This window comes from Rattus rattus, chromosome 6 (assembly GCF_011064425.1).
Source record: "Rattus rattus isolate New Zealand chromosome 6, Rrattus_CSIRO_v1, whole genome shotgun sequence".
NCBI classification, from domain to species: domain Eukaryota; kingdom Metazoa; phylum Chordata; class Mammalia; order Rodentia; family Muridae; genus Rattus; species Rattus rattus.
This window is the reverse complement of record NC_046159.1, coordinates 97,351,134-97,376,742: the sequence shown is the minus strand read 5'-3', so window position 1 is coordinate 97,376,742 and position 25,609 is coordinate 97,351,134. Positions and strand designations below refer to the sequence as shown.

Genomic DNA, 25,609 nt, shown 5'->3' with positions numbered 1-25,609 from the left:
GAAAGATCATACAAACTGGAACATAAGATCTTAAAATGAACCCAGGAACATGGACACAAACAGGTTATCTACAGAAAAGACGTAAGAATGTTTCAAGTGCACCCAGCGAAGGGAGGGAGGAACAATGGGGGGGGCAGGGAGAGAGAGATAGAGAAACATAGAGACAGGGACAGAGGAACTTGAGCAAGAGACACCCTTTATTTTATAGCAAACACCAAGGAAGAGAAAGGTAAAGAAACACGCTGGCAATCACAAATCTCAGATGTCCTGAAACATCGGCAAGCCAAAGAGAAGGGTAGAGAGTCAGCCCGGTCCGATGAAACTCAGTTGGGGACCTGAAGAGGACCCACGGAGAAAGAGACACGCAGGGGCGTCCAGGGGCACGCGGGACACCCGCGAGTCCCGTGCCCAGTTCTCACATGCAACTCCCTGGTGACTCCTGCCGGGGTTCTGCCTATGGGTGCTGTGGTACAGCTCAGCCTCAGCTCGCTCTCTCCAACTCTGCCTGGAGCTGCCCCTCCCCCGGGAAGGTGTGTCCCTGTTTCCTCACCTGAAACTTCCTTAGGAGAAGCCCGTCCCTCCCTCCCGTCCAGCGGCAGGGGCGGGCCGCGGGTGGGGCGCCGAGGCGGCCTGGCCTGGCTGGGGACCGCGGCGGGCGCCGGGACCTGGAGGGGACTCTCGGACCTGCCCTGGGCAGCATGTGACTCGGACCAGGTAGGTGCTCTCCTCTCCTCTCAGCGCCGGACTCTGGGTGGTCGCGGCGCCGGGTGGAGATAAGGCAAGGGCTGGAAAGAACAGAGAGCTAGGCCTCCCCGGGGACCAGTCCCTGGCAGGTCCCGGGGCGCAGGCTCCGGAAATGGGGGGCTGGGCCAGTGGGCCGGGCTCCGAGTGAGGGGCTGAGTACCTGGTCGGGAACGGGAAGGGAGCCGGAAGGAATGGCCTCTTGGAAAAGTTTGCTTTCCAGTCAGATCTAAGCCTTGGAAATGGACACCCTGCCCCGAGATGTTACCGGGCCAATACTCCGAACTTTTTTCCACCCCGAAAGTCGGGGCCCTGAGGAAAGCTCTAACTTTTATGATAAAGAATTTTTGAGATTCAGTTTTTAGACGGTTCCTTACCTGTAAGTCTCTCTCTCTCTCTCTCTTTTTTGTAACCAGGCCCAGGCCTTGCTTCGTTATCTTCGCGGCATTTACATGCGTACGTGCGTGTGAATCAGTGTACACACCTCTCTCCGCTGTTAACTAAGGCTCTGGAGTCTGAAACAGGGATCCTTGCGCTGAGTCCCCTCTCCCCCATTTACCTGTATATAGGGAGTTTCTTGGCCTCGGCACTAGGTTCTTAGGAAGGTGGAAAAGCTATTAAGAACAGCCAGCCAGATCGCGGGTGCAGGAGCCCATTTGCAGCGCCCTAGTTCGGGGCATCTTTTATAAATGCCTTTAAGCAGAACTGGCCCGGGAGAGCTAATCCTGGAGCTTCAGTTTTCAAGTCTTAGTCCTCTCCGCTCACTCCCCTCCCCCCTTTCCTGGATCTTGGGTTCTCTGGACAATCTTGTCCTCCTGTCGGCCTAGCAGTGAACTCTGGCCAGCACTGTGTCAGACTGAGGGGGAAGGGCACACCAAACAGGAGGGTTGGGAGGGTGGTTTTCCTTTCAGCTTCCTTCCTCCCTTGCTCTCCCACTGTGCTCCCAGCTTTACTTCAAAAGCACCAAGTCCCATAGAAACAGCCCCCAGTGTGGCCTCTTCCTCTACTTCCTGCTTTATCTCCACCTGGGGTATACAAACTTCTGGCTCTATCAAAACAGTCATCATTTGTTAACCAGTCCTCAGGTCTAAGACTGAACCATGAGCATTAAAAGGACATGGAAGGGGCTAGGGGGAAGTTGAGTTGAGTCGGGGACAGAGGTATAAATTCTAAGTTTGTGGTAAAAGGGATGTAAATGTTGGGGGGCGAGGAGAAGTCACAAGGAAAGTAAGAAATTGAAGATGCAGCCAAAGTTTTCATATATTTGTTTTCCCTAGAGGGTATGGCTGCCCATAATGTGGTTTGTCTGAAGTTGTGTGTGGTCACGTTATGCACTTGTCTGTCTTTGGGATAGACAAGAAGACGTCATTTGTGGTGTCTGGAATAGTCACTTACTCTGGTGTGGACAGAAGTGGGATCTCGTGAGGTGATGTTGAACAGAATGATATAGACACAAACAGGTGATAGCCAGCCTCTGTTGTAAACAGGACCCTGTACCTGTGGTGTGTGTAGAATAAGCTGGCCACTTAGAGTATCTGTAAAGTACGCAGAAACAATGTCATTTATGTGCCAAGGACAAACAAGTCACACCTTATCTGACTGGATGGTCGGTCGCACAGCCACTGGTGGGCCTGAGGGCATAAGCATCCTCACATAGAGTGTTCTTCTATATTTGGCCTCTAAGGCAATCCATGACATTTAAGACATTAGACAGTGGGTGAAAGATGCTTATTTCATTCTTTACTGGGTTGCTTGGACAAGTCATAACAGTAGTGTCATACTACACTTGTTTTGATGTCTTCGGGATATGGAGGGTAGTAATGTCAAACGCTGAATGAAGTGACTGTGTGAACTAAATGAAATGAAGAGGGTATCTTTTGGATTGAAAGTGGAAGATTTGTTTTCCTACTGTAGGCAAAAGTATAGATGCCATTGTAAATGCAGAAGCAACCCAAGAGATAAGGAAGGAAGGAAGGGTGTCTTTGAGAACCTTTTACAGCTGGTGATTAGAAATGGATGAGAGCTAACGTGTTGATTGGTGAGACTCTGGGAGACTGTGGAGGTCTTCCTCTGTTCTGTACTGTTCTGTTAATGGGGTGACGTGCAGCTTTATCTATGGGGTCTTGAAAATGTGAAATGTCTCTGGTCTGGGGAGAAGCCAGTTCCCCATGATGCTGTGCCCTGGCTCTCTCTCTGCGCAGATAAATAGTGATTAGTCACCCCAGATGAGAGGGATATGAGGATGTTTCAACTCTTAACGGAATGGGTAGTTAAAAAAAAAATTCCATTCTAATGCCTTTATATGAGTAAGACCATGTTTTACAGATTTCCTTTAGCTTTCTCCTTATTCTAGCTGGGTCATGCCTGTTTGCATAGGATTGTTAAGATGGAATTAAGTATAAGAATAAGGGAATGCACTAACTAACCTTAAACCAACAATTTTTTGCTTCTTCTTCCTCCTCCTCCTTCTTCTTATAACCCTACCACCTCTTTGTGTCTGTCTGTCTGTTTCTTTCTGCCTGCCTGCCTGCCTGCCTGCCTTTCTTTCTTTCTTTCTTTCTTTCTTTCTTTCTTTCTTTCTTTCTTTCTTTCTTTCTTTCTTTCTTTCTTTCTTTGTGAAAGAAAGATTAGTGATCTACCTGGCCTTGCCTCCTGATTGCTGGGATTAAAGGAGCATGCCATGACCTCCCAGCGACTACTATATTTCTAAAAAGAAAAGAACATAGTTGTGAGATTGCAGAAACAGACATGTACTGTGTCCCTAGATCAGAACTGAAAAAACCCACAAAGCACATCGTGTAGCACATAAGTAAATGAAGTGTGGCTATGGCAGCTCATCTACAAACCCAGGGAGAACTTCTTTTAAAGGTTTGATGATGTTGGGAGAAAGGGATCCAGACAGTACTGATGCTGGTGAGGAGAGATAACAGGGTTTGTCACATAGTTTTCTGAGGCAGGTAGGAGCAAGTTTCAGTGAGCAAATACATTATTTAACTAATATGTGGCTGTGAAAAGGTCACATTACGCATCATTTATACATTTTACATTTAAGGATAGGGTAGAATAAATCACATACTACTAGTTAACTAGAAAAGGACATAAAAGTCCGTCAATCCACGTACATTTATGATAATCACATATACTTGCCCTATATAGATAATATCTGCATCTGTGAGGTGACCAGGAACTTGTCACAGACCACATCTGCGAGGTGCCTAGGGACCTGCTTGTTTGGTTATGTCAGATTCTATTGCACAGAGACTGCAAGGGTTGATTAAGTTGTTGTGTGTGTGTGTGTGTGTGTGTGTGTGTGTGTGTGTGTGTGTATACCATACATAGCAACCAACATGACAACAAAAGGCATTCTTACAGGTGGCTTTTAAACCACCTTTAAACCTAGAACGGAGCAGAAAGTTGCATGGAGAAGCCAGTTCCCCATGATGCTGTGCCCTGGCTCTCTCTGTGTGCAGATAAATAGTGATTGGGTACAGTGAAGGGCCCACAGGCCCATGGTATCCTGTGTTGTGGCTGGATGACTGTGTACTTACAGTAAACACAGATTAGGAGTCTTTGTTTCAGGTTTACTTGTGTCCTTTGGAAATGATGTCTGTGGACTTTAGTTTGTGGTCTGCAAGTTGAGCAAAATTTTGTGTTTCTAGGAAGGTCTCTGCAACTCACAGTCTTCTATTTCTTTCCTATACATATTCAGTCTCTTAGGGCAGCACTACCTGTACTTTCTAGGACTTTTAAAGATAACAGTGAACTTTTTTATTATGTTAGTTAACCTTCATTAGAACTGCGAAGGAAACAATTTCCCCATCTCTTATAAGATTTTCTTTTCTTATAAGGGAAGGATTATTTAAATAGATTAAATGACTCCTACAGTTGACCTAAATGCTAGTAAAGAATCAAAAAGGCAGAACTGAAAAATACTCTGGTAACTGCCCATCTTTCCCAAGAACCATAAAGGTAGAGAGGACTGCACAGTGAATATGGTAGAGGATATGCTCAGAGATGCTGAGATAGCTGGGAAATGTGACCATAGAACCTTAGGTAGTGGGGACTGCATAGTTAACACAGTAGACAGTGTGCCCTCATGAAGATCCTGATAACAGCTGGGAAATGCTAGACAAGTTCTATGTGTTTTTCAGGAGAAGCAGAGAATTCTCTGGGACCAAATTCCAGTCATGGAACACCACATATGAAGGATCATAGGTGAGAGAGAAGGGGTGGAAAGCTGAGGGTAGAGGCAGGTGTTGAAAAAGGAAGGCAAAGGCTAGATTGGACAGTGTTTATGATCTTTGCTGAATTTTTGGGATTTATCTTAAGGCTAGTCAGAAGATACCAAGGAATTTAAACTATAAGTGGTATTTTGTGTGGAGGATGCCCTGTATGTGTGGAGTTTGGCGCTAGGCTATGCTCCAGGTATAAAGATATGTGAGTATAATATGGAAAATCCTGGTCCGGTGGGAAACAAGAGATTTATTCTTTATACTTAAAATATGTATTGAGCGCTTACTATGGGCTAGTGTTAAGCTAGATGTGGGCAACTGAACAAAACATGTCTCACACTCCTTGCCAATTTTTGGTGAGATTAAAGTTAAGTCAGAATACATAATTATATAGTTGAAATGGTATAAATGCAAGGGGAAAGTGAAGTGAGTTTTTTTTTTTTTTAATTACTTGAAATAGAAATGTAGTTTTGGCTATTTGAGGAATTAGAAACCCAGAGTGTAAGTCAAAACAGGATAATGGCATAACTACCAAGAAAAGTTCTGATGAGAGTAGTGATAGTCACAGCCAGCACCAGAGTGTGATCTGGGGGATCCTGACAGAATAGCACCTATTGGAGCTGGGGGAGCAGGTGGGCAGAGACTCTGAAGCCATCACAGAGGCAGAGGTTTAGATATTCAGAAGATGCATGCTGTGGGGAATGTTTAGATACTAATGAAGTGGTTAGAGCACTGACTCTCAACTTCTGGGTTTCAACCTCTTTGTGGGGTGTTGAATGACCCCATCTCAGGTGTCACCTAAGGCCATTGGAAAATACAGATATTTATATTACAACTCAATAGTAGCAAAATTAACAGTTATGAAGTAACAATGAAAATAATTTTGTGGTTGGGGGGGTCACCATAAGGTGAGGATGTGTTTTTAAAGGGTTGCAGCATTGGGAAGGTTGAGAACCACTGGTATAAAGGATAGTCATGGCCTAGAGGACACAAGGTAATGAGGTGGAACACGGGAAAGAGGGAGAGTGGGCATGCAAGCTTCCTTTGACTTGTATGAAATGAAGTGGCATCTTTCCATTGTTTTCTGATTTTTTTAAAAAAAATTTTTCTTTCTTTTTTCTTTTTTGCACAGTAGGATATGAGGTGTTCTGTTGGAAGTGGGAGACAGGGTAAAAGGTCGCCATGTTTGCAAGTAGTGAGAGGAGTTAGCCTGGTGAAGGGGAGAGGCTCATAATGAAAGTGGCCTGGCTTTACCCGCCATGTTGAATAGAGTAAATGGAGTAGCTGTTTTACAACAGCTGTCTTCATAATTTAAAACGAAAATTGTTCATTAGTTATAAATCACTGGTAGACCCTGTTAAAATAGGAAGATGAGTAAAATCCAGAATCCTTATAAAGGATTCACCTGTTGCATATTGGCTGTAATATCTTGACCTATTTTAATCTCATGTCAACAGCTCAGGAAGACGGTTCTACTTCTGACACTGCTTTTCTGGGCTGTTAGATGTAGGGTGTGTCAGCCCTCATGTCTGGTAGTTACTGGAGCCTGACTCACCCTGAGAGTCCAGAGAGTTGACAGGGAGAAATAGACAATGGCATAATAGAAGTTAGAGGGCAGTGACCACTGGGAGTTCCTGGAACTCCTTGACAATGGTCTTTAGTGGTAATTGAATTGCGTGTAATCAGTTTTTCCCACAACAGTACAGGATCCAACAGGAGCTTTGTCTTGGTCACTGCTGATTGTCTGATACTTTAAAGGGTCCCTAGGTAAATGTGGGGGTGTGTGTGTGTGTGTGTGTGTGTGTGTGTGTGTGTGTGTGTGTGTGTGTGTGTGTGTGTGTGTGTGTGTGTGAGAGAGTGAGAGAGAGAGAGAGAGAGAGAGAGAGAGAGAGAGAGAGAGATATTCTAGAGGCCAGAATTGATGCCAGATATTTTTCTAGAAAGCTTTCCACTCTATTTTTTGAGACAAGTTCTAACTGAACTAGGACTCATTGGTTGACTAGACTGGCTGACCAGGAAGCTCTGGAGATCCATCAGTACCTGACCACACCCACACATGTTTGGTTTATAGACACACAAGATTACTCCTGGAATTTTTATAGGCATGCTGGGTTCTTATGTCTGTACATCAGACCAACCAAACTATCCTCCTTTTTCTCTTGGTAAATCGTTATTATACTTACCAACTGAACCATTGTCTCAGTCCCCCTAAATAAATCCCTAGTGATTACAGAGATGACTTAGAAGTTAAGAACACTTGTCTCTCTTTCAGAGGACCAGGGTTCAGTTGTTAGCACCCATATCAATGGCTTACCATCGTATAGCTCCAATTCCAGGGGATTGGTTGCCCTCTTCTGAATTCTGTGGACACTGCATGCACTTATAGATATGTATACATAAAAATAAATTTAAAAATTTATATAGCTCAGATTAATTTAAAAATAAGTAAAGTCAAACAAGACATAAGACAAAGGCCAGCACTTGTATCACTGTATGCCTGCCTAGAATGATCCTAAATGGAACCAAAGCGGTTTCCCAATCATCTTATTTTTGATCTTTCCCTGTGTACACAGACACAGAAGAGGCATTAGAAACTTTTATTTTGTATCCTTCAGGATTCAGCCCTGATGGAGGCTGAGGAGCCTGAACATGGAGCATGCACACCTGTCCCTGACTTAGAAGAATTTGGAGCTATCCCTGAAGGTATCATGAGGAGCAGTCAGATCCCTGCCTTGGATCCTGAAGCTCAAGAAGGCCAAGACCCATCCTATAAGTGGACTGATGGACACAGACCCTTGATGGACCAGTCAAAAGTGTTAAGGGACGTGAGTGACCATACACCTAATAGTGTGGCAATTTTCTTCAAGAAAGATTCTTCAGCTATGGAGACAAGCCAGGAAATACTTTTGGCTGAGGCCTGTGACACTTCAGACCAGCAGGAAGCTGTAGCCCAGAGCCTTAAAGACAGACTGTCAACAACAATAGCCGCCCCTGAGCTCCTGGCCTGTGCTGTCCAGGAAGAATGGCTAGACATACCCAGCAAACTAGACAGCAGCGTGGAGGCTGAATTGCAGCCAGAGCTTATGTCTTTGACTTTAGCAGTTAGCAAAGAGAAAGAAGAAGAAGAAAGCTCTCCAGACACCTCAACCCCTGGATTTTGGCCTCCCTGCAAAATTCACCCTGGTGAGACTGACCAGACTGAGGGCAGTGGAAGTGAATTGCTTAGACAGGGGAAACAGCTGCAGTTGGAGGCTACACAAGAAAATCAAGGGCAACAGGGCCTCCTCCAACCTCAGGAAGCCCAGGGACTAGAGGAGCAGGAAGGACAGGAAGTAGAAATTCAAGAGGAAGGAACTCTGAGGGAAGACATTTGTTTTGGTGGGCTCCTGGGAGAACAGAAAGAGGTGGAAGAGGAGTTTAATGCCAACGAGGAAGAACAAAAGCAGGAACAGAGCCAAAGCTCTATGCTACTTGGAGGACAATTGGAAGGTGAGGGGCTCAGTGGGGAATTAGAAGGTCTGAATTACAATGAGAGGAGCCAAGAGCAAAGGGAAAGGAGGGTTTGTGGTCAGAGAGAGTCAAAAGAGGAGGGACAGGACCAGGAATTAAGGGAGGTGGAAGAGAGGAGGGTAGGCACTCAGTGTGCAGAGAATCAAATGTTAGAAGAGATATCAGAGAATGTAAGGAGACGGCAGGAAGATCATGATCAAGCAGGACAAGTGATGCATGTAGGGGACCAGAAGGAGGTTGTAGACTCAGGTGACAGGGAGCAAGGGACCTGGGACAGCGTTGGGCAGGCAGCAGAGGAAGGGAGCAGAACAGGAGAGGACAACAAGCCTTGTCTTCCAATGACTTCCATAGCTCCTGGGGTCCTCTCCCCAGGTACATTATTCCCAGCTATTCCTTCGTCTGTGGCTGATATGTCACAGATTCAGAGGGAGCCTGTGCCTGAGGAACTGACCACCCAAGCTCCAACTCCTGCACCAGAGCCAACAGAATGGTCTCACCAGCACAGTTCTCCACCTGCCTCTTTTGCTACTGAAGAAGCCCTTGGTAATAGGACTCACGACAGCCAGCAAGAAGAATTCAAGCTAAGGAAGGGGACAATATCCAATCAGGGGACTGAGATTGTGTCTGCTAGTATATCCGTGGCCCCATCGGGAACACCAGATTTACCTCCTTTCACTCCTCCCAACGTTTTCCCTACCACTGCCACCTTTTCACTTGTTAGCTCTTCAGTTATCCTTCCTGAGAAGGAGACCCCAGCAGCTTCTATCTCAGCTGACACTTCACCTCATTATGGGCCATGTGAGACTCCTCCACTACCTGAAAAATCCACCAGGGACCCATGTGCCACCTCTGACACAGCCAACCCCCCCAGCCCTCTTAGCAGCTACACTGGAGTCACCCAACATCTAAGAAGCAACTCCTTCCCAGGCTCTCACAGGACAGAGCAGACTCCAGACTCTATGGGAATGTCACTCTCTTTCTCTCATTTGGAATTACCTCAGAGGCCGCCCAAAACAGCCATCTATGGCTCTCTGATCCCAAGAAGAAACAGAAGAAGTAGGGATGGTGTCGTCTTTTCAGAATCCTCTGCTGCTTTACTTGCTTTGAAACAGGACTCTGAAGAATTCACTTCAAATCCAGAGAGGTCCAGCAGTCCTCATGGTAGTCAACCATGGGGCTCCCCACAGAACTCAGCCTTTGCCATAGGCTCTCCTGTGAATGTTTCTTCTCCACCCACTGTTTCCATGGATATGATACATGAAGCTTTGCCCCCTCCTCCCCCGGAGAAGAGACATAGCTACAGTCACATAGTGGAAAGAGATGGCCTTTTTCATGCAGTAGCTGCCACACTGAAGCGGCATAGCCATCCTCCTCCATTGACCCTAAGTTCAGGGCTCCATAGGTCTCCTAAAGGCTCATTTTCCCTAGTTCCTGACTCTGTTGTGGCAAGGCAGCACCGCCCTCTGCCATCCACCCCAGAAGGCTCCCACCATACTCAGACCTCCATCCCCTCCAGGCTGAGATACAACAAACCATTACCCCCAACTCCTGATATGCCTGAGCCCTGCCATTCATCCATCTCTTCCTCTAATATCTCAAGGATATACAGGCCTCTACCCCCAGTCCCTATCACAGATCCTTCCTCTGAACCACCCCCATTACCCCCAAAGGCCAGGGAAAGAAGCAGGAGTGTCCAGGTAGGAATTATGCATTCAATGGGTCAAGCCAACCCAAGAACTACTGGTCAAGATTGGACAGTTTCTACTCTCTCTGTTGGACGGACCTCCTGGCCCCCAGCCACAGGCAGATCAGCAGAATCTTTGCCTCCCACCAGTAGGTGTAATAGTGAAGTGTCCCCTGGTCTGGCTTTCAGCAACATGACAAACCTTCTTAGTCCCTCCTCCCCTACTACTCCTTGGAGCCCAGAGCTTCAGATACCCACCAGTAAGGATGAGTCCGGGCTCCCTGAAGAGTCTGCGCCTCCAGTGAGAGGATCCTTTAGAAGGCCAGCCCTTCAGGAGGAATTTAATAATACAAGGAGATCAGCTTTAGGATCAAGAAAGAAGTCAGAAAAACCCATCCACTACCAACTGGAGAAGGCATCCAGCTGGCCTCACAGACGGGATACAGCAAGGACATCAGAGAGTAGCAGTGAACAGGCTGTCCTGGGCCAGGCACCCAACAAGCAAAAGGGCTGGAACCGGCAGGGCCTGCGTAGACCTTCAATTTTGCCTGAGAGCTCTTCAGGTAAGTCAGGAGCAGAGACTACAGAACGATTAATGCTACACAAAGCTTTTTATTCTAAATCTTCCATCTGAGGGATCTCTACTGCTCTCTCTGCAGCTTCATTCCCCTGCATCACATAGTCAACTCAGAAACTCACGACCCACTATGATCCCATTAGCATGTTCCCCCTCATTGTTTACCTTTCCGTCTCCTACTTCCCCTGAAGCCCACCTCTTCCTGAAGTCGCTAGACTCCCTCCATTGCTATACCATCGCATTCTCCCCTTTGAAAATCTTAAAGTGCCCTTTCTTTGTGCTTTCCCCATCTTGCATGAAGACTGGGGAGCATAGCCAATATATCTTCTGGAATTCCTACCCCGACATGAGGACCAGTGACGCATGGGTACTGGGCTTTACAATATCTTTGGTATTGTCTTCTCTTCCAGATTCCAGTAGCACTCTCTTTCCTTTGCTTAGCTGTGTCTCCTGTTCATCCTTTCACCTACTCTAAATGTCCCTGTTGTGCTGCCCATTTCACCTTTCAGATTTACGAAATCCAGCTGTGGGGAGACTTCCTGGCTCTTCAGATTCTGTTGTTTTCCGGTGAGTTGCCCTGTCTTCTCGCTAACTCAACTGTACTGTCTTCATTTATGACACTAAGATTTCCTTAGTAAGAATTCTGTGGACAAAGATTCTGGGACCCAGAATTGTTGGTGCTTCTATGTCCAGAAGGTAAGGAGAGGAGGAAAGAGGCATCAGGATTGCAGGGAAGGAAGGCGTTTGTACCTGCCCAGTTCTGCCTGCTGTGTCTGAGTTACCTGTCGTCCTCCTAAGGCATATGGCTATCCATCAGTCTCCTTCACATACTATCCAAATGACCCCTGAGTTACAAAGTAGAGTTACTGTTTGAGATACCCTACTGCATTTCTAAGTTCTTGCCAAGTCCTCAGGGTCTCTCATGGACTGTGGGATAAGGGAGAAGGGTTGAATGGAAGGACCAGTGATGGGGACAGACTGAAGTAGCTTTCATTCAGCACGTGTATGGAAGGTTAGAGTTTTTAATCTAAAGTCACTTGGGCGTCTGCTGTCTCACAGTCAGTAAATATCTCAAAGCCTGCCTATTCCACAGGGAGAAGAAACCAAAGGAGGGGATGGGAGGTTTCTCAAGACGTTGCTCCAAGCTCATCAACTCCTGTGAGTACTTTAAAACAGACCTATAGGCTAGCGTGTGCTTTCTGCCTAAAGTGGGTCAGGGCCTCACGACTGCCAGCAATTGAATGGTGGTATCCAGAGAAAAGGGTTGCTAGAAGTCAGCCATAGATGGCAGTGTCTGGCAGTGAGCTTCTACTCACTTCATTTTCTCAGGGTTTTCTCCTTTTCTCATTCATCTTCACCCATAGCTCAGCTGCTTTATCAGGAGTATAGTGATGTTGTTCTCAACAAGGAGATTCAGAGCCAGCAGCGGCTGGACAGCCTGGCCGAGCCACCTGGGATCTCTTCCCCACGATATCGGCGAAAGGCACTGGTCTCTTCAGACTCCTACCTACAGCGCCTCTCCATGGCCTCCAGTGGCTCCCTCTGGCAGGAAATCCCTGTGGTGCGCAATAGCACAGTGCTGCTCTCCATGACCCACGAAGATCAAAAACTGCAAGAGGTACCACCAGGGATGCGCAAGGGAAAGTTGGGGAAACAAAGTCATATTCGCTTATGTTTTATCTCCTCCTCACCTCTGCCACCATGAACAGGCTGTCCCCACCCCACACTCACCTGTATACACAGTGACTGCTCACTGCCATGCTGAAGAAGTGAAGTGCCCTAGAATTTCAGCATAGTCCTTCTTCCCCTGCTTGTGCATGTGCCATCTACTCTTTCCTGTCGTGGCTTGGACTCATACAGAGTGACCATGCCTGTTGAGAGGGGTGTGAGAGTAACTTCATTGCTGATAATCCCCTTTCCACATCTACAATGTTTCAGACAAGCCACATGTTCATTTGTGCTGGCTCCTTTGAAGAGGACAAACTGGCAGTTGTCCTTTGGTTCTTGGATCTCACTTAGGCTTTATCCCTGCTTGGTCATCCCCAGGATTAAGATTTCAGGAGACACTGCTTCTCTGGTTCTAAGCAGTGACCATTAGTAAGTTTTTCATGGGCAGATTCTGCCTTCATATTTGTCTGAAGGAAGAGGTAGAACTTTTCATCCCAGGAGAAAAGAGGGCACAGTGGGATAGAGTAATATCTAAGTAATTGGGTTCTACAACAATGATGGAGACATGATGCCTTTGTTAATATGTGTTGTTTGACTTTGGCCAAATCACTTGCTGTCTCCAAGCCATTTGTAAGACAGATACAAAGAGTTACTAAGAGAACAAGAAAGATAAATGTTTACTTCAGAACAGTCAGTTGGAAAATATTGACTATTTGAATTTAAACGATGTAGGCCTAGCTTCAACTAGTGAGATAATCTTGGATAAGCTATAATTTCACTACAAGTTTTAAAATACAGCTGTTTAGAAAATCACTAACCTGTCCTATATTTATTGATCAAATAATGGAAAGATGAAATGAGATCTCTGAGTCTTCAGCGAGCTAGGAAGTCACAAGGACCCTGATTCTAGCCCCGATCCCTCTTGACTTTGCAAGAAGAGAGACCTCTGTCTTACCACCTCATACATACATATTAAGTTAGTAAAATAGCATCTTGGGAATCTACAGAGTTCCTTCACAGACTCTATTCCTTTTGAAAATCGTGTTTTCTGAAGTGTGTTTGTGGTGGGGGGGTGGTCACCCTATCTATATAAAAAGACAAAATAACAACAGAGATCCCAAGTTTCAGAAGGTTAAATGGGCCACTTTAAGCCATGTGGTGTTTGATGGTTACGTTGTGAATAAGCCTGCAGTAGCATGGTTTAAGGTTGTATAGAAAGTTCAGCTGTTGGACTGAACAAGGGGACCCCAATGGAGGAGTTAGAGAAAGGACTGAAGGAGCTGAAGGGGTTTGCAACACCATAGGAAGAACAACAATATCAACCAACCAGATCCCATCAGAACTCTCAGGGACTAAACCACCAACCAATGAGTACACATGGAGGGACCCATGGCTCCAGCCACCTATGCAGCAGAGGGTGGCATTGTCCAGCATCAGTGTGAGGAAAAGCCCTTGGTCCTGTGAAGTTTCATTTCCCCAATGTAGGGTAATGCCAGGTGTTGAGGTTGGGGTGGGTGGGTGGGAGTGGGAGCATCCTTAGAGAAGCAGGAAGAGGGGTATGGGAGGGGGAGGGGATAGCATTTGAAATGTAAATACATAAAATATTCAAGAAAAGTAAAATTAAAAAAAGAAAGCCAAGCTATATAGTTGGCTATTTCAGCGATCAGCAAGGGATGCCTATTTTACTTTTCTCCAAGTGGCCTGAGTGACCATGCTGAGAAGGAAAAGAGGTCCACTGGTCACGTCTATGAGTCACTGCGCCCCCTGCTGGAGCCTCCGTGCACATTCTTAAGTGCTGACTTTCCCTTCTAAACCACAACTGTAGCATCTTCTCTGACATATCCTGTTTCTTTTTATTCCCATCTCTCCTCAGACATCAAATTGAGCTTGTCACCTTCCTCTGTCCCTGACTCAGAGCTCTCTGGCTTAGTCCATGATTCCATCATCTAACCCATTGCCTAATCAAAAGTAGGGTGTTGGCCTCTGCTCCTTCTCTTTACGCCCCACTTCTAGCAAATAAGCAGTGTCTTCCAAGTCCAGTTTGATGACTTGAGAAACCCACTTCTCCACATGCCTATGAGTGACAGGCCTTCGTCTCCCATCGAGACATGTTACCCCACTTCCCAGCATGGCGCTTACCTATTCTGGCCTTTTCCACGGGTTGCTAAAAGGTGTTCTCATTCAAAAACAAAACAAAACAAAACAAACCCAAAAAGCGACTCAGCTAGATGAACGATTCTACCTTTTCACATCTCGTTAAGCTTACGTGCTGCATTGTTTACATGGTCCACCAGGCCTCATGCCTCATTCCTACTCCTCACCCTCACCCTACCCCCCAACCCCCGGCTTCATTTTCATTTTTTCTTTCCTTTTTCTTTTTTAAATAAAAGTTGTAGAAATGCTCAACTTATTTGTTACTTTTCTAAAAGTAAACTTCATTGTGCTTGAAATATTAGCTACTTATTATGAGTCTCTTTGTTGGTAGAATTGTTGCTATCATATGGTATATTAACATACCTGTGATATCATAGAGTTATTTATGTATGGGTATGAATGTATCTTTAAGTTTCTTGAAAACATAAAGGCTCTGTTCATGTTATTCAGCCCCTGATTGACTCTGTCATATTCAAATACTCCTTGTACCCCTCCCAGACTAAGTTTTATTACTGTGAGTGATCAAAAGATGTAGCTAATTCAGTGCTCAACCCTAAAACATTGTTTAGCAACTTCCATCTACCAGACACTTCATAAAAGTGTTCCTTAATCTTCCTCTTTTCCAATGTCTAGGCCAAGTTTGAGCTGATTGTGTCTGAGGCATCTTACCTGCGCAGTCTAAACATAGCAGTGGACCATTTCCAACACTCAACCCAGCTGCGGGCCACCCTGTCCAACCAGGATCATCAATGGCTCTTCTCTCGTTTGCAGGATGTACGAGATGTCAGCACCACGTGAGACTTCTTCCAAACTCCAATCTATCAACCTTGCTAGTCTTAGCCGTTGAGGTTTCAGCTACTTTTGTCCCATGTAGAAACCTTCACTTTGTCAGAGTCTCTGGATAAAAGTGGGGCCTGGGCTCCCTCCATGATTCCTTCAGGGGTAAGAAGGGGAATAGGAGGAACTAAGAGGACAGAGTATGCAAGTTCACAGGTCTATCAATATAGATGAATGAGAAGTGCTTTCTGGCTTGAGATTTTGCCTACATTCTGGGTGTCTATTGCAGTGGACACAACCTATAAGAATCACTGAAAGGTTGGCAAACCAGAATAGAATAAAAGAAGAAAAAAATAGAATAGTAGAATTCTATTTAAGTTCCATCAGAAATAAACTAGTAACAACCCTGGGGAGGATGGTACTGCATGGCATCGGCACAGAGCTAAGGAGAGTCAGGAGAAGTTAGTGATTCATGGATTCGCTGCATGCTCAGAATATGCGGGGCTGAGACAGATGCTGGGCTGAGGACCCAGTAGCTCATGACTGTTTAAATACTACACAGGTTCCTTTCAGACCTAGAAGAAAACTTCGAGAACAACATCTTCTCCTTCCAAGTGTGTGATGTTGTCTTGGATCATGCTCCAGACTTCCACAGAGTCTACCTGCCTTATGTCACCAACCAGACCTATCAGGAACGCACCTTCCAAAGTCTAATGTAAGAACAATTCCTCTCCATTCCCTTAGTGGACTTTGCAGTGACCTTGACTCAATCTCCAGCCTAGAGCCTTCTTCCATGAGTATATGTTCTTGTGCCCACTATGTCATCTGAAGTCTCAGCCCATTCTCCATATCAGATCCTCTCTGCACTCATGTCTGCACCCTGTACGTGGGCTCTACCCATCCTTCCCCAACACTCTCTCTCTCTCTCTCTCTCTCTCTCTCTCTCTCTCTCTCTCTCCCTCCCTCCCTCCCTCCATCCCTCCCTTCCCCCCTCCTCACCTGAGGCTTGCTATTCTTACAGGAATAGCAACAGCAGTTTCCGAGAGGTCTTAGAGAAGCTGGAGAGTGACCCTATCTGCCAACGCCTGTCTCTCAAGTCCTTTCTGATACTGCCCTTCCAACGCATCACACGTCTCAAGCTGCTGCTCCAGGTATGACATACTTCTTTGGATCAGTCCCCCTAGCTCAAACACATGATCTTGGAAACTTTGGAGGCAAAGGTCATCCATCCACCTGTGAAGTTTCCACATCATGTGTAGGATGTGAACGGTTTCCCATGTGTCCACATCTTTCTTTCTCCAGAAATTGTTGCATTTGGAACTATGTCCCTGCCTTGTCCTTCCTCCTATCTGGCTCTTGACCACTATTTATTCCACAGAACATTCTGAAGAGAACCCAGCCTGGCTCCTCAGAAGAGGCAGAGGCCACAAAGGCACACCATGCCCTAGAGAAGGTAGGCAGCCATCATATCCAATAATCTATAAGGGATATGTAACCATTTAGGGATAAGTCTTCCTTCTTCCCCTAATACTCATGCCTGAAAAGAGCAAGGGAGACAGGACCATACTAAGGGGAGAGCTTCTGACATCTACCAAACTTATTTCTACACATTCCATATCTAGCAACGATGTTTCTGATACCACAGTCCCTCATCCCAGTTTGTTCTCTCAGATCATGTAAGAACTTCCATCATCCTAGCCTATGACTTTGATGTTGCTTTACACAGTTCCAGCCTGGTAGAAAAGACAGCTTTTCAGGCATCCTTCCAGGTCGATTCACTTTCAGGGGGCTTAAAGGCAAGACTGTAACATGTGATCTTCCCCTTCCTTTACCCTGCTCCATTCACAGCTAATTCGAGACTGCAACAGCAATGTGCAGAGAATGCGGCGGACAGAGGAGCTCATCTACCTGAGCCAGAAGATTGAGTTTGAGTGCAAAGTGAGCTGTCCCTGCACACCTCCCTGCCTATGCGTCTCTTTAGCATATCCTACAGACCATCCTCTAACACAGTCATCCAGCCTTCAATGTCCTACCTCTCCTGTCCATTCCTGGACTGTGCAAATGATCATTTCATTCTACGAGATGTGGTGATAGGTGGAGGCATAGAATTATGTGCGGATTTTATTATATATTGGTGGGAAAGTAGAGGATGCAGATCTACAGCTATATCTGTGTGTATGTGCATAAGGAAATGGTCAGGATAATCAGAAAAGAGGGAGGGGCAATAGTTACTGGAGGAGGAGGAGCACCCAACAAGTGGATAGAAGCAATTTCCCAGAGTAAGAATATATAAAAATTTAGGAGTGAAGAATGCTTGACTCACTTATTTTATCAGATCACCTTCGTCCTAGGCAGAGCAACATGCCAAAAACCACAAAATCTCTTATCCAAACAAATGGGATTTTCAACATTGAAATTGCAATGCATTACAGATAACATCATTACTTCCCCAAAAGCGAACAGAAGTCCTTCTTTAAGTTTTATAGAAGCTCTTTGCTAGTCCCCAGCTCCAGGAAGACCCCACCTTAATCTCCTTATCCTCAATTCCAGCCTGATTCTGACTCTGGCTGTCTTGGCTCTGACCATCACTAAGGAAAGAGAAGATAATATAACTGCCCCTGATCCTTTGGCTTTCATCATGCTGTTTTGTGCCCATGTACATTGACATGGTCTGCTTGGGCTCACAGAGCTCTGCTCCCACATCATCTCTTGTTAGATCAGAGTCACCTTCTTTTGAGCATGGATCCACACAAGTACAGTGTACTTAGGGTATTCCAAGAGAAACAATCTGGATGGCTTGGTTTGCAGTGGTTCTCAACCTGGGGGTCATAACCCCCTTAGGAGGTTTTATATAAGATAGCCTATATGTCAGATGTTTACATTCTGATTCATAACAGTAAAATTACAGTTATGAAGTAGCAACAAAGTAATTTTATGGCTGGGGAGTCACTACAACATATTAAAGGGTATTGAAGGGTTGCAGCGTTGGGAACGTTGAAAACCATTGCTTTAGAGCAAGAGGGAGCACATGGAATTGGTGATTGGGAGGTTGGGCAGGACTGACAGGAAGCTCATGACCTGCCCCTTCTCTCTTCCTGCTCCATAGATTTTCCCACTTATTTCACAATCTCGATGGCTGGTGAAGAGTGGGGAGCTGACGGCCCTTGAGTTCAGTGTCTCCCCAGGGCTGAAAAGGAAACTGACCACTCGTCCAGTCCACCTACATCTCTTCAACGACTGTCTGTTGCTGTCTCGGCCCCGAGAGTCAGTGGCTGGAATGGGAGGCCAGGGCATTTGAAAGAATTGGGATAGGACCAGAGGGACATCAGATGACCTGCTGCCAATGAATCCCTTTTCAGTTAGACAACTCAGAGTCTGAGTCATGAGTTAGTTTATGGAACAGAAGTGGAAATAGTGTTACCAAACCTGTCCTATGTTATAAACATGAGCAAACTACAGCAAAGAAATGTCATCTTTTAAAATAAGTTTCTTTGTGGCTTCTTTGGGTTGTGCCCAGCATAATAATCAATACAACTACTTGGCTAATTTCAGAGCTGAAACCCTGGTCATTAGGACCTTATAAAGTTAATATTGGTTCTTATCTTTTCAACTCCTTAAAGTAATAAATATCACTGCTGCAGTAAATGTTTGAGACACTAGGGTCATTATATTCAGAGCAAGTTGAAACCTTCATAAGGCTTTTATATGAATACAGTCTGTAGAAGCTAAGGGGAGGGAGTTTGAATCCAAGACTCTAGGTTGAGGGTGGATGAAGTACCAAAACTATAGACTCAGACTTAAAAGATTTCTGTCTTGCAGGGGCAGCCGGTTCCTGGTATTTGACCATGCTCCGTTCTCCTCCATTCGAGGGGAGAAGTGTGAAATGAAGCTGCACGGAGCTCACAAAAACCTCTTCCGTCTCTTTCTCCTGCACAACGCACAGGGCACCCAAGCTGAATTCCTCTTCCGAACTGAGACTCAGTGAGACGGGGCTGGGCACGGGAGTTGGGAGTGGGTGTCCCTGGACAGTAACACATTCAGACCATGACTCAGCACTTCTGGGGTTATTCATAGAAACCCAAGGCCCTAGAGTTAAGTGATAACTTGACCAAGATCCAGTGTGGGGTGAAGATGTGAAGTTGCCACCACAGCTGAACATCTGCTTTACAGCCTGTATTAAAAAGCACGGGGTCTGTAAGATGTAAGGGAGCCGAGCTGGCATGGAATGAGCCGAGAATTGGATTTGTGAGTGATCAGCTCACCAATGCAACCTAGCGCCAAGACTGATGGGCACTTATATGAATAAAAACCACCGTGTATACTGTCTGCTTTCCCTCAACCTCCTAGCTTCATCCTCTACAGCGTTAAGAAATATGGGGTGTAATCTTTCTGATGATGATAACAAATGAATACATTCACATATGCATACAAATTTTGAGAGTAGAAATGATATCTATAAAATCTGGCACACTATATAGCAAACTAAAGAACACCCCGTAGCTTTCCTGGTGCTATAAGAGACACAGGAAGAGCTTCTCTGTAAGATTATTAAACACATCTGTGCTATGGATGCTTTTCCGATTGATCCCTTGGAAGACATTTCAAGTGGGATCAATAGTTTCTATTTCTACTCATGGAACAGAAATGGTAGTGTGCATGAGTTTGTAGTCTGGATTTTACCCAAGATAAATAACCAGAAGTAGATTTGTATTCTTTTGTAGAAATTTGGGTAGCATCCTTTTGGAAAAGTGAAAGTGTCATTCTCGATAACCTAGGTACACTGGGAGGCAGAGGATAATATAGGCTAAGATTACATTATACAACAATGACTTGGCTTAATTAGTATTAAATAGTAATTTTCAGCTTAGACTTTTGATTGAAGGGAGGTAAGTGACAATCAAGAGCCATGCGAAGTGGTCATGTCTGAACAGATGAGTGATTTGTTTTGTATGATTTCCAGACTGGAAAATGTTCATGTGTGTGACTGACAGTTCACCTTATGACTCTCGAAGATATGCCTGGAGGGAGAAAGGAAGAATCAGCATGATACACTAACATAGAGCAAGATCACCCTGTGTTTCCAACCAGGCTGGATCCCATTGCCTTTGAGTCATTAAAATAGACAAGTCCTTCCTGTAGCCACCTGCCTTCCCTGCCATTGGCCCTCAGCCTATGTGCGCCTAGACTGTAACTGAGGCTAAGACTTGCCTTTGTTATTTCAGAAGTGAAAAGCTTCGGTGGATCTCAGCCTTGGCCATGCCCAGAGAGGAGTTGGACCTACTTGAGTGTTACGGTGAGTAAGGATATGACAGAGAAGATAGTGTCTATCTGTGGTCTCCCTTGGATGAAGGGTAGTGTGCTGGGTGGTAACTCTAAAGGACTTCTATTTATTGCTCTTCCCTAGAATTTCATGGTAGATTGCTGGAAGTAGAAGCTTAAATACTCGTGATACATCTGCTTAACAACTGTTGTTCACCGTGGCAGTACCTTTTCTTGAGCATTCACTGCCTTAGGCAAATGTTTGTTCTTTGTAAAATATATATTCCTTTAAGTCTTATCTGCTGTGAGTTTGACTTAATTTTACCAATTGAAGATGCAAGAGGGAAACGAGGGGAGGCACTGTAGCCATTGTGGAGACAACAGAAGAGCTGCACACATTTGGTCTGAGCACTGCCAGGTAGCTAAGTCTGCCTACCCAGAGCACACAGGGGTAGCCAGAGCCCAGAGAGCATCAAAGGAGCACTGGGCTTTTGAGGGAAAAAACAAGAGTGTACTGAACTTTGGAAAGGGATTTAGGAGACCCCATGCTGTTTTTGTGCTGTGCAATTCCTTAGTCAGCTTCGTTTGTGGTGGGTAAAAAGGGTAACCGGGAACTACTTCACTTTATAGCATTTTACTTCTGTGGATGGAAGATGAACTTTAGAAAAAAGAACTGCACTGCCAATAATGTAACATTCATTCCTCTTATTTTCTGCAAAACCAGTGCACAGAAGTCAAGTATAAAGACAAATCCATCTAAGATAGATTGCTTCTAGAATAGGCGTACTCTATCTGAACTTTGAATCTTGAACTTAATTACAGTCTATGGAAATGCTGCCTGGCTCTTAAGAAAGCATGTAGAATTTCCTCGTGAATCATTTTGATCAATGATCATCTTGATCAATTACAGATGAGGAAACTGAGGTCAAAAGGGAGGAAGAGCACCTAAGTCATCCAGAAAGTTTAATGGCAGAAGGCTATTTTGAAAGGCATGGGATCCCTTATCTGGTACAAGGAAGAAAATTATGCAAGATTCATAAACTTCAATATATATAGTTGGAAAAGCTGTGAATTCAGTTCTGAGTTCTATGCTGAACATACTGGTGAACACTTGAAATTTCTGATTGTGAAGATGCAATGTCACAGATCAAGAGCCAAAATTACCATGTGCAGTCTTTGGTCCCATTCGTAGCCTTTATTACCACACACAATCTGGCCTGATAGAACTTGTGACTATTGTGTAAAACTTGTGGATGTATTGTTAAACTTAGCAGACCATTAGCTTCACAAGCCCTAAAGCTAAGTCTGTTAAGATAATGTCTACCACCTATAGGAGAGATGTTTCCTCTCTGCTATAACCTGTCTTCCATAGGACCTCACCAGTGTATTGTCAAATTCATGCCTTCCTTTTGTTCTCTGACCATAGAAGTAACCTCTTCCACAGAAGAATGTGTCATTCTATACTTCTAGGTCATGGTCATTTGTATGTGGCTCAGAACATACTACCCCTTGCTCCCTTTGGAGCCCAATCTGTGCTTTGCACTAGCAAAGTAAAACATGTGCAGAAAACAGTAGATACGTGATACCTGGTTCTCCTTCATCAGTCAGTTCTAAGGAATTCAAACTCCATTGAAAACAGAAGGGGCAGGGAACAGCTCAGAAGGAAGATGGATCTTCAGCCTAACGTCAAGTATTTGTCATGATGATTAATTAAATATCATCATATGATGTTTTCCAGGCATCTTCCCTAGAGAAGTAGAACTTGTAAAATTAGATCCCATATAGATCCTTGTGTTTTTTTACTGACTTGTTTGATCCCTGGGAGATAAAGATCGTCCCAAATGCCTCTTTGTTGTTGTTGTTTGTTTTCTGGCTTTTATTTTGTGGGTTGTTGTTGTTGTTATTTGTTTTATTGTCTTGTTTTTGGTTTTGTTTTTATTTTTAGACAGGGTCTATGTGGCCTTGGCTAACCTTGCTGTGTAGAGCAGGCTTGTGTAGAACTCACAAAGATTCCCCTGCATCTACCTCCTAAGTGTTGGGGTTAAAGGTGTGGCCCAGTGGCTTCCTTTGTCTATAATCCCATACTTGTCTCTACCTCAAGTTCTCCCATACCTCCCTCACGATTCCTCATGTGTGTCCTACACTGCTCCTAACCTTCACTCTCCTTTTCTGAAGACTCCCCACAAGTTCAGTGCCTCCGTGCCTACAAACCCCGAGAGAATGATGAGTTGGCACTAGAGAAGGCAGATGTGGTGATGGTGACTCAGCAAAGCAGTGATGGTAAGAGGGAAGATCCCTGAGCCTGAGGTGGGCCAGCAGAGGCTGGACAGACATACACCAGCTTTCTAGGGCTGCCATAACAGAGTACTGAAAGCTTAGTGAACGGTAACAACAGTAGTTTATTCTCTCAAAGTTGTGGGGTTGAGAAGTCCCAAATCAAAGTGTCAACTGGCTCTTCTGAAGGTTCTAGGAAGGGTCTTTACCTTGTCCCAGTCTGACAGGCTTCAAAATGGCTGCATAAGTCTAATCTCTGCATACATATCCTTGTGGCTCTCTTCCTTCTGTATGCATCTAAATTACCCCTTCTTTAAAGAGACCAATTCTGACTAATTGATGGACTCCAGGATGACCTCAGTGTAACTTTATTAATTGTATTTGGTGCAGTTTTATCCCCAAGTTTCATTGCTGTGAAGAGACACCATAACCAAACTCTTATAAATAATAGCATTTAATTGGGGCTGGCTTACAGCCAGCATTTTAGTCCATTATCATCATGGCAGGAAACATGGTGGCACATAGGCAGCCATCGTGCTGGAGAAGGAGCTGAGAGTTCTACATCTTGATTCACAGGCAGCAGAAGTGAATGCCATATGAGGCTTGACTTGAGCTTCTAAGACCTCAAAGCACACTTCTTCCAACAAGGCCACACTTCCTAATAATGCCACTTCCTATGGACCTATGGGAGCCATTTTTATTCCAACTCCCACACCAAGTAAGAGCAGATTTCAAATAACCAAGGTATTAGGTTATAAATAAATGCTTTGATGGGAAAAATTGAATTGATAACAGAGAAGAAGACTAGACTTCAGCAGGCCTAGGCAGCCATTTCCATGGTATGCATGGCTGGGCTTTTCATGGTGGAGTATTGTGGTCCATTCGTCCTCAGGATGTAGATTAATTTTCATCAAGGAGGTCCAAGAAGTTGACATGAACCCGTAGCATCTAACTCTTTCCTCTCACTGTGCTGCAGGCTGGCTGGAGGGTGTGAGACTCTCGGATGGGGAGCAAGGCTGGTTTCCTCTCCAACAGGTAGAGTTCATTTCAAATCCAGAGGTCCGTGTTCAGAACCTCAAGGAAGCCCATCGAGTAAAGACTGCCAAACTACAGCTGGTAGAACAGCAAGTCTAACTGTTCCTGGGTGAGGAGTCTTCTGAGCTCATGAACAAGCATTCCTGGAGATGACTATGCCTAGAAACCTGCTGCAGAAGCCTTCTGGGGACCAGGAACTTGGCTGTCTGAAAGCCCAAGGATGAGCTCTGTCCCTTGCTGCAGTATTTCTTTATATTTTGTGCTTGGTAGGGAATGTTGAGTGACTGCACACTGGATTCTGGGAACCTTTCTTCATAGGAAAAGGGACTGTGGGACCTGAGCCTAGGTGCTGGACTTCGGCTGCCAGATGGTACTTGTACATCATCTGCTACTATAGTGCGAATTCAGAGCTGGCCGGATCTAAGGTTGTGGGTATATGTTTCCAGATAGACCTCAGCCCACTCACTGGAGGGAGGTGTTTAATGGGGATTGGTACATCAGGTGAACCTGGTGACCTCTAGAATATCTTCCAATCTGAGATTGTCCTCAGTGCATGTGCCCTTGCAGTTCTTGTTTTTTGGTGGCAATGTGAGAGTGCCATTCTCTCACTCTAATAAACTCGGCACTTCTTTCAGTGTTTTCTTCTCAGATTACTTAGTACTCACTGAACCAAATTTACAATGCAGAGTCTCATAAGAACTCCAACCTATATGGCAGTGTTATGCAAAAACATACATGCACAGATAATATCGGCTACTAGCTTCTTCTAATAAGACCTCGGAGCTTGGCCAGTGGCTCTGCTTTTGTAGCGCCAGAGCTTGTAGAAGGAATTAGAAGGCACAAGTGGGTAGTGAGAGCCTGTTCACATAATGGAGCACATCCATAGGCACAGATAGGTTAATTTGGGTGGATTTGGCAAATGTTATTCCAACCATTTGTGACTTTCTGCTGTGACTTCAATTGCCATGAAGATGCCAGCCTAGGTGTTCAATCTTCTTGGTAAAAGTCAGTGGAAAGAGTCCTAGCATCCAGTTACCATGCTGCCACGAGTCAGTCAGTCCATATCCCTAAACAGCACCCGATCAATACACTGCAAAGTCCGAGCCAAGCAGACAGTCATTCTCTGTCTCCTTTAACATTGCCTTTGCTGGTTGAAGAATGTCACCACCATTGTTTTTCCTGTCTAGCATCTCACATGACAGCGCATGGCATCCTTTGTCCCATCTTTTAAGCAGGATCCCTATAGTCCTTCCTTGGTCATTCTATTATAGTTTATGATTGAGAGGACTCCAGGGCAGAGCTGCATTGCGGCTTTGCACAAGGGTAAGAATGAAGCAAAATGTGTTAATAACATAATGTAAATAAAATGTGTTCATTAACAAATTATTAACAGTTTGTTAAAAGTGTATGTTAATACTAACTCCTGACAACACACTGCTTTTTTAACCCATTCTAAAATTCAAGTAAGCTTGCTTGCCTTTTTTAAAATATACAAATATTTTATTTGAGGCAGAATGAGGACTAAATCTACACTAGGGATAGTTTTAGGGAAGCCCAGTTGATATGTTCACAACTGACTTTAATATTGTGACATATTTTGTATATGTATATTAATATGTAATTTAATGACATTCATATTAGTGCCTGTGGTAAATACATTCCAAACTATTTGTGTAAATAACATTAAAGTAGAGAGTT

The 25,609-nt window shown here is 44.8% G+C and overlaps 1 protein-coding gene across 1 annotated transcript; it reads left to right on the top strand.

The window, feature by feature from the left end:
* The first annotated feature begins 598 nt into the window (after positions 1–598).
* Arhgef5 (Rho guanine nucleotide exchange factor 5) lies at positions 599–24,548 on the top strand. The gene is made up of 15 exons (XM_032906649.1): positions 599–714; positions 7,589–10,730; positions 11,254–11,311; positions 11,838–11,902; positions 12,109–12,362; positions 15,200–15,360; positions 15,906–16,058; positions 16,365–16,494; positions 16,722–16,796; positions 17,192–17,281; positions 18,450–18,607; positions 19,163–19,324; positions 20,566–20,636; positions 22,778–22,882; positions 23,853–24,548. The coding sequence occupies exons 2-15, from the start codon at positions 7,601–7,603 to the stop codon at positions 24,008–24,010; spliced, it is 4,770 nt and encodes a 1,589-aa protein (XP_032762540.1). The 5' UTR covers positions 599–714; positions 7,589–7,600; the 3' UTR covers positions 24,011–24,548.
* The last annotated feature ends 1,061 nt before the right edge of the window (positions 24,549–25,609 follow it).

Excerpts from the sequence above, each read along its gene's own strand:
- Arhgef5 (XM_032906649.1), top strand. The coding sequence starts at position 7,601 with ATGGAGGCTGAGGAGCCTGAACATGGAGCATGCACACCTGTCCCTGAC. Across the intron at positions 12,363-15,199 it reads AAGATCAAAAACTGCAAGAG|GCCAAGTTTGAGCTGATTGT; the intron begins GTACCACCAGGG and ends TCCAATGTCTAG. Across the intron at positions 15,361-15,905 it reads GTACGAGATGTCAGCACCAC|GTTCCTTTCAGACCTAGAAG; the intron begins GTGAGACTTCTT and ends AATACTACACAG.